The 13906-nt window shown below is 48.3% G+C and overlaps 1 protein-coding gene across 2 annotated transcripts in view; it reads left to right on the plus strand.

Moving 5' to 3' along the window:
- The first annotated feature begins 570 nt into the window (after nt 1-570).
- Nucleotides 571-13906, plus strand: part of ITGA6 (integrin subunit alpha 6) — a 78218-nt gene continuing 64882 nt past the window's right edge. For both annotated transcript variants that reach the window (XM_082629992.1, XM_082629993.1), the window contains exon 1: nt 571-963. In XM_082629992.1, the coding sequence (XP_082486118.1) occupies nt 782-963 (182 nt within the window). In that variant the 5' untranslated portion in view covers nt 571-781. The remainder of the gene's footprint in view (nt 964-13906) is intronic.

The raw sequence follows: 13906 nt of genomic DNA on the forward strand, positions 1-13906 counted from the left end.
AAGGATTGTTAGGAGTATGAAATGAGATAATAGCTGCGCGTTGTCAATTGCACAGCCCTATTTGTACTGTTATCCTTTTCGACTGTTAGGTCTTTGAGGGCCGAGGACAACCTATGCAGCTCCATTCCCCCAAGTACCTGGCCCGCGTTAATCGCTCCATAAACACTTGTGGAATGAATGAAGGAAGCCTGCATTTGCACGTGGGCCTCGGTCGGCGAGCGCCCAGGGCTCCGGGCCATTAGGGCCGGCGCATCACCAGCACTTGTCTTTACTAACAGGTAGTAAACGCCTTTCCGGCTCTGCGCCGAATGGCAACCACAATTCAAGTGTTTCTCTCTAGGAGGACACCCGAGCTGGGGCTGCCCGGCCCTCAGCTCTACTCCGGGTCTCCCCGCCGCGGCTTCCGGGCCAGGTGCGGGGCGGCAGGGAGGGGCAGCGCCGCGCCGCACCGCACCGCAGCCGGGCCGGCCGGGAAGGTGCCGGCGGCGGGCGTGCGAGGAGGGGCCAGGGGGTGGGGAGGGCCGGGGCGGGGCCGGCGTCCTCGTCACTTGATAAAACGCCTGCGAGTCTCCAGAGAACAACGGGCTCATTCAGTGGTCAGGAGCTGCCCGCGAGGGGGAGCGGCCAGGCGGAGAGCGCGACTCGTCCCGGGGGTGGGGCCGGGCGAGGCGGCGAGAGGAGACCGAGGTGGCCGCGGCGGCAGCGGCGCGGCAGCCTCGAACCCAGCCCGGAGCGAAGGGTGGCCGCGCAGCTTCCCGCTCCCCTCCCGGTGCGCCGGCCCATGGCGGCCGCGGGGCGGCTGTGGCTGCTCTACCTGTCGGCGGGGCTCTTGCCGCGGCTCGGCGCCGCCTTCAACTTGGACACGCGCGAGGACAATGTGATCGAGAAAACCGGGGACTCCGGGAGCCTCTTCGGCTTCTCGCTGGCCATGCACTGGCAGCTGCAGCCCGAGGACAAGCGGCTGTGAGTTCCCCTATTCTGTCCACCCCATCGGGGCGCCGGCCCGCGAGCGAACCGGGGCGAGGGCGCGCCGCGTTCCCGCCGGCCGGCCCTGCCCCGCCCGGGACTCCGCCGGCCCCCGGGGGAAGCGGGGCCCGACGCCCCGCGCGCTCGCCTCCGGCCCCGCCCGGCGCCGCGCCTCCCCCCATTCAGCCCCGGAAGGAGGAGAACCCGGGGGCCGACCCCTGCGGACCGCGGCCCCGGTCCAGGCGGGGCTGTCCTCGGCCCCGGGAGAGTTTACTTTTTTTTTTTTTTTCAAACAAAGTGCTTTCCGGCGGTCCTTCCCTCTGGGCGTGTTTGCTGGGAACCCGCAGGTGGCATGCTTTGCTGAGCTTCACGTGTGTGCTAGGCGGGGGTGACGTGGGGTGGAGGGTCGCTGTACGCTGCGGTGAGGTGACTGGGAGGGACGTTCAGGGAGATCCAGGCCGTTCCCAAACTCACAGAGAGCACCGTGGCCCCCCGCAGACTCGCGCGCCCCGCAGAAGTTGGAAAGCCACCTTTTATCACGTCCTGCGAGGCTTTCCCCGAAGGGCGGGTGCTCTAGTAGGAGAGACTTTTACATGCCTTTCCCCTTTTCAAAAAGATGGAACTAACCACGCACCTGTTCGCAGGCTAGATCAGCTGAGAAAACAAGACCCTCTTAATGGTGTGGCCGACCCGTCGCCCAAGCCCCAAAGCGTCCGGCGCCACCCGAGACCCTCTGGGCCCCTGCACTGGGCAGGCCCTGCCGAGGGGTGAAAGCAAAATGTCCGATCTGGGCTGGTGCTTTGCAAACAAGGTTTGGAAGTGACAGCCCCGCACCATGGCAGAGCGGTGCTCTTCCCTGGAGAAAGTGGAGACCGGCACTCTTAGCCTCTCCTTTTCTTTGGAGACAGTGTTTGGTTCCCACATGATCAAACTCTTTAGGCTGGAGAGGGTATTTGGGAGCTTAGTCGCCATAATCGCTGTGGGCTACATTCTTGATCTGTGCTACCGAAAAATAAACTCACAAAAGGTCCCCCCTCCCCCCAGGCCTTTAGTTGAACTGAGGTCCTTCCAGGACCAACAGAGCGAAGAAAGCAAAGTGCAGCTACAGGAAAGAGCACTTTGTGTTTATGAGAGGGGAATGGGATTTTAGGGCTGGAGGAAACCTCTTGATTTCAGCAATTGAGAACTTTGGAATTGGTGAATGTTGCGGGTCCCTGAATCTTAAAGTCAGATTCTTCTGGTAACACCTGCTAGTGAAGCAAAGAAATTAGTTGGGGTGGTCTGCAGGCCTGGCCTGCTGCTTATACTCTGCTTTCTCTCAGTAGAAATAATTGTTATGCTGTACATTTGAAATGGAAGGTGGTTTCTGGTAACTCAGTGAATGGATGACATTTAGTGTCTCTGAATACTTGAGCATATAGATGTGCATCTACCCATATGGAGAATGAACTTGTTAGTGCAGAAATGATCGAGGGCCCGCAGAGGGAATACATTTTCCTTAGCATTCTCTGCGCCAGATGCCTACTGAAGCTGGTGGTTTCCTTGAAATACTTGTTCAAGCAAAGATTGTGAAGGGGAAGTACTGGGGCAAAAAAGTGTCTTGGGGGTGGACATTTGCAAAACGTGACTTCAGCCAGGATCTCTGTTGTCACTATGGTTAGCCGCATGCTTGCTAAAACTTGTTCTCTCTGGTGGGCTTCTGTATTAGAGCTGCTGCAAGTAAGAAGCAGCCTGTGTTTGGGGTCTGATACCTTCTAGAAATGCTCTTCTTAGGGACTGAAGGAGAGGAGCGGCCCACTCTAAGGGGGCTGTACCTTTCCTTAGAGCTCAGAGTGTGGCAGTAACCACACTCTAGGGGGCTGTGGTTTATGTCAAATGCTGCTCCCCGCGCCCCTCCCCCTGCGCCCCCCCCCCCCCCCCCGCCCAATTGCTTCTTTTGGTAAAGTATTCCAGCAGCACTGGCCCGACCAGGAGAACCAGCACACACAGGCCATATCCACATCAGTTGTAACCTTTGTCAGTAAAGGATGTGTGTGTAAATAACAGCCGGTGAGGCTGAGACCTTACAACTTCTGGGCCAGCTTCCTAAACTCTGTACTTGATGGAAAAGCTCAGTGGGAGTATTTCAGGGAACTGGTGAGAGAGACCTGAGCTCAAAATTCCTTCTCCGCGTTTAGCAGCTGTTACTTTGAGCCTTAGTGTCTTTATCTGTAAAACGGAGATATTACTGCTTGATAGGGTTGTCGTGAGGATTAAGAGATAACATGCAAAGTGCCTGATTCCTGCCTGGCATGGGTATTTGCTGACTACACGGTGATGCATTTAGAAGCAGTAACTGAATTCCTACTGTGTGCCCTGCCACAGGTGTTAAGCATCCTGTGATTCTCACTCTGCCAAAGAGTAAAGTCGAAGGTTATTGTAGGCTGGGTAATTTAAACTTAGTCACATTTATGAAACCCATTTTCAAAGCAATTTAACTTTAATCCATCTTAGACTTATAACAAAAGTTAATTTCTTGAACAGGGGACTTTATTGAGGCAGGAGAAGTAAAATTTCAAAGATGTGTGGGCATAGCAGATGAATGCAGCATTATGGGAACAAACCATAGATTTTTGTGGGTTAAACTTTCTACGATGCCATTTAAATATTTAATAACATCTTAAACTCTACTTAACATCTTATAACAGAATAATATTGTATCTGAGAGCCTTAAAACATGCTGGGTGTTCCTAAAACTTTGGGGACTGTAAAACTGAAATAGAGACTGTAAAACTTTCCTCGGCTGTGTATTAAAGAAGTTTCAGACTCCGAAAGGTTATTAGATGGTTGGTTGAGTTACTGAGGTCTGAGGACCTTGGAATCTTTCATTTCTCTTAGGTAGTTAAGGTTGAGTCACCCTGCCTAGGTAGAAAGTAGGGGGTGGTATCTGTGGGTATGTCCATCCTGTGAATCATCCCTCTTAGCTCTTCTGGGAAGAGATGGACCTGTGTATGACTGCAGGGCAGAATCTGGAAGGAAGAGATAAGTGATATCCTCAGGGAGCAATCCTGGGTCTAATCCAATTGCCATTTTCTTATTTTGGGGAACTTTCTGATCACTGCTGTCTTCCTAAGGCTCTCCAGGCCCACTGTCACTTCTGTTCTGACTCTTTAACATTTGCTCTTGGTTTTTCTCAGACTTGTGATGCTCCCGCTCTTAAAATCGTGTTTACTGAACTAGAGATCATCTAGCCCAACTAGCTCCCTTTATAGATGAAGAAACTGAAGCTGAAAGTTAGGAAATGTCTGAAGTCTCATGAGTGCTTAAGCAGAATCTTAACAAAATCTGGATTTGAACTTGGTATTTCTGACTCATGCTCATTTCACCTCTAAAAGGAAAAGTCAGAAGTGTCTTTCAGACCTGGAGAAATTGGCCAGCATCTGAATTTTGGAAATGTGCTATGTGAGGTTGATTTATTAAATTGCTCCCCATGTGGGTCAGGCTGTCTATTTAAATATCTGTGCCTGGACTCTCTTCCTATTGACCCTTATTCCAGCTGGCCTTGGATCAGCTTCCGGGTCCTTCTTTGCCTGTCACTCCTTCCCCTTCTGAAAAAGCCCAGTGAGGGGTGACTGGAGCCAGCTCAGGATCAGAACTGTGTCCAGGATGTGTACTTAAGTACTTGCTTCCTTGCATTCATTCAGAGTGCCATGTGGCCCAGGGCCATCGTCCAGGGACTGTCTCGGTCACCTTGAGTCCTCAGAGTCAAGAAAGAGCCAAAATGGGCAGGGAGACTTGGAGGAGATCTTAGGACTCTGCAAGAAAGCAGAAATGGACAAGTTTAATTTGAACACAGGCTGGTGTGAGCCCATCCAAGTAATGACTTAGGGGTCAAAAAAGAAAAGTATTTTTGTGGTATAAATAATATGTCGGGAAAGTCAGGTGAAATCCTCATGTAATAAAGTTTTACACTATTGTAAAGAAGCAAGTACTGTGTTCTTAGTTGTATAATTTTCTATTTTAGCATAACAGTAATATCAAGATTTAATTTAAGCTTTGTAACCAAATAGTACTGGAACTATGGTGCCTGGTTCCCCTAAGAACCTTGACTTAACATATTGCTATGGACAGAGTGGCAGGTGAATTATCTGGCACTTTCAAGATAGAAAGTGGAGACATAATAGAAAATACTATCCTTTGCTTAAGTGACAGGGTCAGTTTTACCTGGAACCCTGGTTGGTTCCGAGTCAGCCCACCTTGAAGAACATAATCATGTTGTAAGAACCAGTTTAAATTTCTCCATGAAAGCCTTTTGAGCCCAACCCATACTACAGCACTTCTTCTTCCTTTGAAGGTCCGTATCCCTTCGTATCATGTTCTGATGGTTTTATGTTTAACGGTTATCTGCCATTTTCAGAGGATGATCTAATCTCCCCCAGCTGGATTATAGGTTATGTGAGGGCAGGGGTCTCAACGTTCATTTCTTTGCCTGATAGCAGGTAGCATATGCCTTGCAAGTACAATGGAGTCATATCATACACTCAGTTTAACTTGTGAAATCAATTTTTCCAGCTCAGGGTAGAGACGGAGAAATCCCTTTATTTAGCCCCCTGTCCTTCCCTGCTCACCGTAGGCATTGGTCTCTGCTGCCCCCAGGGAAAGAGAAGCTATGGTGGTAACGCAAAGATTCCACAAGACCTTAATTCTTGGTTTTTGAGTTTTCAGGGGCCCAGGTCCCAGCTGAGGGATTTTTATTACTGATTTTTTTTTTTCATGGGTGATTTTTTTTTTTTTTTTTTTTTTGCGGTATGCAGGCCTCTCACTGTTGTGGCCTCTCCTGTTGCGGAGCACAGGCTCCGGACGCGCAGGCTCAGCGGCCATGGCTCACGGGCCCAGCCGCTCCGCAGCATGTGGGATCTTCCCGGACCGGGGCACGAACCCGTGTCCCCTGCATCAGCAGGCAGACTCTCAACCACTGCGCCACCAGGGAAGCCCCATGGGTGATTTTTAATTACACTTGACTTTTGCCTTAAAGGCAGGCTTTAGAACTTAACCCCAGAAATACAGGCTGACCTGCACTGCAGTGCGTACTCAGGATCTGCTGGTTGTTAAAACGAGACTAGATAGAGAAGGATGGCCATAGCTTAAGATCCTGGAAGCTACTTGACAAGGGTGTGGAGGGCAGATGGAAGTAAGAATGTGGGGGCACTTGTGAATTGATGGCTAAAGCTTTACTTATTCATGGTTAGTAAGGGAATCTTGGATACATGTAACTCTTAAGTGCAATGGTGAGGAAGCTGCTGACCCCCTCCAGTGGGAGCTGTAGAATGGTGAACCGAGTGGATCACGTGTCTCAACCGAGAGCTAATGGCCTTTTGGAAGGGTGGTCAAGGTTGAGCCCTGCAGTAAAGGGCCCTGGGAGCTTTACTGCTCATCTTACCCTTGTGTTTTTGGGTACAAGTTTAGAATCAAATAACTATATTTGCAAGGAACCTTAGGGGTTCTCAAATCTGGCTGGTCATCAAGGTAACTTGGGGAATCTCTTTATAAAAAATATAATTCTAGACTCAGTTCAGATCTATTGTACTAGTTTCCATAGATGTGATCTAAGAATCTGTTCATAAAGTTTTCTAAGATTGAGCTAGATGAGCTTTCCTTTTTCACACAGAAGGCAAAAATAGCGTAGTGGATAAGAGCAGACTCTAGAGCTAGAGTCTAGATCCCAACTAGAGTCTAGAGCTAGATGGGATCAAATCCTGCTCTGCCATTTACTAGTTGTGACAGTGTGCAGGATACCTATAATTCTGCTCCGCATTCCAGCGTGTAGGGGTTTTCCACATACACCGCCCAGCCATTCTCAGATACTAGTCAACTCAATTCTGACACTCTGTACCTGGAGGTGGCATCAGATCCCACAGATTAAGGGTTCAGTCCTGCAAGACTGCCTCTCCCCCACTTCAGATGCCCATGTCAAGTCCAGGTTGTCACCTGTGCTGACGGACTGGCTATAAATTGGAGGTTCCCATGACCCCCTTCTTGGGTTTGATTAATTTGTTAGAGTGGCTCTCAGAACTCAGAGAAACATTTTATTTACTAGATTACCAGATTATTGTAAAAAGATATAACTCAAGAACAGCCAGGTGGAAGAGGTGCATAGGGCAACGTATGGGGAAAGTAGAGTTTCTGTGCTCTCTCCTAGCATGCGCCTCTCCCCAAATCTCCACGTGGTCACCAACCCCGAAGTTCTCCAGACTCCATCCTTTTGGGGTTTTATGGAGGCTTCGATACATAGGCACAGTTGATTAAATCATTAGCCATTGCTGATTGAACTCAACCTCCAGCCCTTCTTCCCTCCCCAGAGGTCGAGGTCGGGAAGGTGGGGCTGAAAGTTCCAACCCTCTAATCAAGTGCCCGGTTCTCCTGGCAACCAGCCCCCCTCCCAGGTGCAGTCCCTTGGCCATCTCATTAACATAACAAAAGACATCTTTGTCGCTCTCCTCACTTAGGAAATTCCAAGGGTTTTAGGAGCTCTGTGGCAGGAACAGTGGAAGGAAAACCAAATATATTATTATAAATCACAATACGTCATCTCTCTGGGTCTCTTTCCTCAGCTGTAAAGTGAGGATAATTGCACCTTAGACTAGTCCTGACTCAGAGTAATAAGCATTTTGTGTGTGTGTTAAATAAATGTGGAAACCAAGGCTGTGAGAGGTGAAGTGGCCATGACATGTTGGGCAAGTTGGTTCTCAGTCCACCTCTTCCATGCTTCCCGGCCTGTGCAGTGTGTGCTTTCTCCTTTGGGGTTTGATTTGGGTAATGTTCAAGTGTCCATCCTCCCTTCGCATCCATTCTATAGCTACATGTTTGGAAAGTACACCTCAGAAGAACCACGCCTTGTGTCCTTTTGGTAGCTGCCACGCGGTAGATAAAACACCAGCAGGGTTTCAGTAAGCAGAGGAGATGAACGGGCAGACTGGTGCGGGGATGATGAAGTTCTGGACGGCAGGGACTTCGGGCCTGGGTACCCACGGAGGGTGGATTGTGCAGTTACAGGGTGGAGTGATTCATACTGTCTGGTTTCCAGATCTTCTCAGACCTCTGTGACTTTGAAAGTCTCAGCTCCCCCCTTATTCCTGGTAGGCTGGGTAATGTGCACTCCAGCCAGGGCAGGGCTGATGACGATTTATTTTTCTTAGTCCTTTGGCATTAATGTATGGTAGGAAGGAGCTTGTGCAAAGCTGGATCTGATTTGTTGATGATGAAGCTGCCTAAAGTTGAAAGATGCACGGACAAAGTGTGAAGGTCATGTTCTAGCAGATTTTAGTTTGTCTGTTAAACTGGCGCTTAGAATTGCATACAGAGATCTCTTGGAACTCAGTTGAGGCTAATTGTGAATTAGTTGTGAACTGGGACAGGTCAATTGGCTCTTCAGCAGTGTAGGTCCTTATTAGCCTAGTAGCAGGGTAGAATGATCACCATCTAAACCACTGCTGTCTGGCTTTTCCGTTTCGATAAACAGGGCAAGACAATTCTAAATCAGTTCACCTGATCCGTGGTTGGTGTGTTTGCAGAATGACACCTTCATAGGCCACAGTGTAGCAGCCCACCTTCCCCACACGGCCACAGTACTGGATTCCAGCGTTGGATATTGCTGTCACTTCATCTAATCCCAAATCGGCAAAAAGACTTTAGAAAACTTCAAGTCTCGAAAACCAATTAAATGGTAGAGATGACTGTTCCGAATTAAATTAGGAGGAATGGGGAAAGTGCCACAAAAGAAAGTGCAGAAGGCAAAGACAAGTGACATGGAGCCCTGGTTGTCTGCTCGCATGTTTATTTGCCAACCAGCTGGATATGTTTTACATGTCATACAATCCGAAGATTACTTTTTTTGAAAAGCCATTTCAGATATAAGAAAAACCTTTTAGAGAAATTGGCTATATACGTAGCCAATGGGAGTATAGAAATAAAAATAAACTTTGGTATGCTATGCAAGGGGCACACTGGTTAGTGATATGAAGAATAAACAAAGCACAGGGTAATGCCTATTTACCTGTGGTGTGTGCTTGCTTTGCTCGGTGATATCAGTGTTGCTACACTTTCTTCATTTTGAAAAGGACATTCATTTGTACTGAAGTTATTTTAATCGTGTGTGTGTGTGTGTGAGAGAGAGAGAGAGAGGGAGGGATACACATGATAATAAATTGTTTCAGACCCAGAGCGTAGGATGTCACTGAACTGTAGGTCTCCTGAGCCAGTTAACCTTTTGTCTTTGCAGAACCAGAGTCCTTGTCTTCAGGGTTTACTGCCATTGATCAAGTGGTCAGTCTTCTGTGGTCCCGATAAAGCAACATGATATAAAGTTAACTAGAGGATCCCATTAGAGTGAGCATAGTGTAGGTGTGGAATGGTCGCTCCTTGGTGTGAATGGCCCATTCAGTAGCACTGCGAGTTTGAAGTTCTGTACTCCCTCTCTTTGCTGAGGAGAGTAAAAAAAATCTTTCCTGGGTCCCCTTCCCACTGATACCTCCGGTCAGGTGATGGCTGATCCCCCTCATCCTGGCAGTGTAGTTTCATCTGTCCCTTGAGAACAAAGGTATTTTGAAGTAGTGAAATGGAAATGTTTAGAATTCTACAAGGCTCTGGAGAGATTGGAGATAGGTAGGAAAAGATATTTAAAATACCTGGAGTGAATGTGAGGTTGTTGAAAAACTATTGATTGGGCATATGGAATTCACCTTTGCTGGGACACAAATAAACCTAAGAGTTTTTAAAGAAGGAAAAGCTTAAAGAGGTTTAGATGTGCTCAAGTGGATATGCAGACATGATTCTAGGAAAATGGCTTTGCCACTGAGGCCTCATGGCTGCTACTGAGAGTAGGCCCACGGGCCAACTTAGGACAATACTCAGAAAAAGTTGAGATCTGGCTTTCAGATCTGCGTGATGAAGAGTCTCTGCACGAACCCACAAGTGTAAAAGGAGATGGCCCTGGACTCTGTTGGGCCTTCTAGAGGATCAAGGATAGGGTCCTGGGGAAGATCGAAGGAGAGACCCACTGAATTAGATGGTCCAGACCTTAAGGGAAGACTTTGGGGGCCAGCTGGAGAAGTGTTTTAATGCACAGCACGTGGTAAAGTCTTTTCACATTCCATGTCAGACCAGCCAGTTTAGAAAGAAAAGTACTTTCTAAGCCGTGTATTCAGAAAGGGCCCAAGGCTGCTACAGAGATGAACTGAGAAAGCGTGTGGGAGTGTGGAGAAGCGTCCTGGGGACCCTCAGAGGATGATCCCCTCAGCTTAGCCACACCACCAACCAGAAGCCAACAGAGAAGGTTTTTCACTACATAGGATAAGAAATTGGTCTTTTGTAAGCTCGTATATTTCTATGTATTTGCATATATGTTGTATATTTCAACCTAAAATATATAAGGATTTTTATCCTTACTTGAACATGAGGACCAAGTAAAAACTTGGAGGGGAGTATGCTGTGGACTAGCTAGAGAAACCATAACCAGCTTCTTCTTTTTCCCATATAAAAGTTGCTAATAAATACTCAGGCACCGTTCTAGGGCTAGAGATACAGCAGCAAACAAAATAGATAAAATTCCTACTTAGGTTCTGATGGAAGAGACTAAATAGGGGTATTATGTTAGATGGTAATAGTGATACAGGGGAAAATGAAGTGGAGAGAGGGACCAAAGAGTGGGAGTGGGGTAGGGAGTGATTGGCCATCGGGCAGGGAAGACTTCACTGAGAAGGTGCAAGCCATGTCAATATTGGGGGGCAAGGTATCCCTGGTGGTGAGAACAGCAAGTGCAAAGGCCCTGAGGCAGAAGCATGCCTAGCATGTTCAGGAACAGCAAGGAAGCCTATAGTCTCCTTGGAGCCAAATTGTGTAGAGCCTTATAGGTCTTTGAAAGACTGGTTTTTACTCTCGAATGAGATGGAGAGCCATTGGAGGATTCTGAGAAGAGTATGACATATTCTGACTTAGATTTTAAATGGATTTCTCTAGCTGCTACATTACTGAGAATAGACTCAAGTATATAGATGTAGTGATCTTAATGAGGAGGGTCCTTTTAATCATAGGTAAGAGATGATAGTGGATAGTAGCAGTGACGATAGTGAGAAGTGGTTGGATTCTGGATATATTTTGAAAGTACAGTCAACAGGATTTCCTATGGACTAGACATAAGAGAGAGAAAAGCTGGAAGAGAAAACCATTGTCATTCAATGGTTTAGGGTGGACTATAGAAGAAATGGATTTAGGGTGAAGAGCAGGAGTTTAATTTTGGAGATCCTAGGCTTGAGATGTCTAGACATCAAGTGGAGTTGTCGAGAAGGCAGTCGAAGAATATGAGTCTGAAGTTTAGGTGGAAAGGTTTGGATTGGAGATACAAATAGTAGAGCCCCGGGCTTCCAGGTTGTATTTAGAATGGTGGGCTGAATGAATGCGTTCACCAAGGAAGTGAAGATAGAGACTAAGGACACAGTTGCAAGGCACTCCCCACGTAGAGGTTAGGGAGATGGGGGGACCAGCACCAGGCACGGAGAGGGATGGCCAGTAAGATGGGGAGCTAGGTGATGTGCTATCCTGGAAGCCACATGATGCAGGTGTTTCAGAGAGGGAGTGATCAATCAGTTGTGTCAGATGACGCTGAGAATTGATCCCTGGCCTAGCAGTATGGAGGCCATTGGTGACCTTATCAGAAGCCTTGTGGAGTGGAGTGGGAGCAATGCCTGGTTGGAGTGGGTTGGTGAGAGACTAGAAGAGGAATTGGAGGCAAAGAATAGGGACTCTGGGCTTCCTTGGTGGCACAGTGGTTAAGAATCCACCTGCCAATGCAGGGGACACGGGTTCGAGCCCTGGTCTGGGAAGATCCCACATGCCGCGGAGCAACTAAGCCTGTGCGCCACAACTACTGAGGCTGCGCTCTAGAGCCCGCCAGCCACAACGACTGAGCCCACGTGCCACAACTACTGAAGCCCATGCGCCTAGAGCCCGTGCTCCACAACAAGAGAAGCCACCGCAATGAGAAGCCCGTGCACCACAACAGAGCAGCCCCTGCTCACCACAACTAGAGAAAGCCCGCGTGCAGCAATGAAGACCCAACGCAGCCAAAAATAAATAAATTAAATAAATAAATTTAAAAAGAATAGGGACTCTGAGTTTTGCTGAAGAGGGGAGCGGAGCAAGAGCTGGAGAGGAAACTGGGGTCAAGAGGGAATCTTATTTTTTTTTTAAAGGGGAGGAAGTGACAGTGAGCTGGTCTGCTGATGAGGATAATTCAGTAGAAAGGGAAAAGTGAAGGCAGCAGTGGGGAGAGTGGCCGGTGTGATGTCTGTGAGTAGGTGAGAGGGGGATACACCAGTGGAGAAGTTAGCCTGGTTACTGGAGCACAGGTAGCTCATCACACCACAGAATAAAGGGGCCCGGATGCAGGTCGGTGGGTAGTGATCTTGGTGGGAGACTGTGAGGTTTTCCTGGTTGCTTTTAATTTCTCAGTGAATAGTAATAGATCATTAACCCTAATTTACTCAGTACCTGCATAGAAGTTTGCCTTGTAGGGGTAAGAACTCCATTCTAGAGGCAAAGCAGTGTGGAGTTTGAATCCCAGCTGCTTCACATTCTGTTGACTTGACCTTGGGCGAGTTGCTTGTGCTCATCAGTAAAATGGACGCACTAATGATAAGTACCCCGTAGAGTTGTGAAGATGGAATGTAGTGAGTGTGAAGCCCTTAGCGTCATGCCCATCACGTCCAGTAACACTAGCCTTTCCTGTTGTGGCTGCCTTAGAGTAAAATCGTACTATAATCCCCTCACGTGGGGGAGTTTTGTAGCTATCTTATCTTTACTGTCTGGCAGACAGCAGAGGTTACCCTTTGGGGGTCAGATGAAAGGTGAAGTTGCCCCCAGAGTCCGGGGGGAGGTTCACAGATAGATGGGAACTATCACATTGCCTTGAAGAGAGGAAGGGGAAATACGGGACTTGGAGGAAGGAAGAGAAGATGGAAACAAGGCAAAACCCTTTAAGGATTTCCAGTTTCTTATGCTATATTTGAGCTACAGAGAAGCACAGCTTCTTATTTTGTTAAATTCTTATAAGGCTCACTTTATGTGTTGGGTGGACGTTTCCCATGTAGGAGTGTCTGCAGCTCCGGAATCTGGTTTTGTCTCAGACAGCACAGCATCCGTGTGTCCTGCAGGCTGGGTGGACATGGTGGGGGTGGGGCATTGGCAGGTGGGTGGGTACCGTGCTGGGTGAGAGTGAGCGGGCAACACACAGGGGTGCCGAGGCCCGGCTTCCTGTTCCCTGGCCGGATTGATTGTCTTGGTGATCAAGGTCAACGTATGCAGCATTTCACTGCGAGCATTGAACAAAAATGATGTATGGCCTTGTTGAGTTGTCAGGGAGGTAGAAAGCGAGACTAAGTGGCACTGTGGCTTCTAAAATACTGGCAGTTTTCAGTCTCTTCTTTCAAGAAAAGTGTTATTGGCTAAAGAGGTAGCTTGAGGTAAATCTGAATCCAAAAGGATATAGAATATCTCTGCAGTTACGCAAGTGTGGCTCATCAGGACCTTGCCACCCTCACCCTGGGGTGTACCACAGATTCATTAGGGAACATCTTTTGGAGGTGGCATGGTGGTGAGTTATTAAAAAAAAAAAGTTATCTCAGTATAGTGCAGAATGAAATATGAGTAAGTTTTTAATATAAAACACAAGGCTTTAAAGACAGTTCAAGCTTTTGGCGGTCATCTTGGGCTATGCCCCCATACTTGTTCATCTCCCCTGTCAGTCAGGGCTTCTGAGAAAATGGTTGAACCACTGACCGGCGCAACCCTTTCTCTGCAGAGGGGTGACTGACACCCAGGAACGTCGAGCGACAACTAGGTAGTAGCGGCATGAGCCCTGGAACCCAGCTGCCCAATGCCCAGTTCACCAGGTGCTATGCCATACACA

The sequence above is a fragment of the Mesoplodon mirus genome, assembly GCF_964341445.2.
Source record: "Mesoplodon mirus genome assembly, chromosome: 8".
Classification (NCBI taxonomy): Eukaryota; Metazoa; Chordata; class Mammalia; order Artiodactyla; family Ziphiidae; genus Mesoplodon; species Mesoplodon mirus.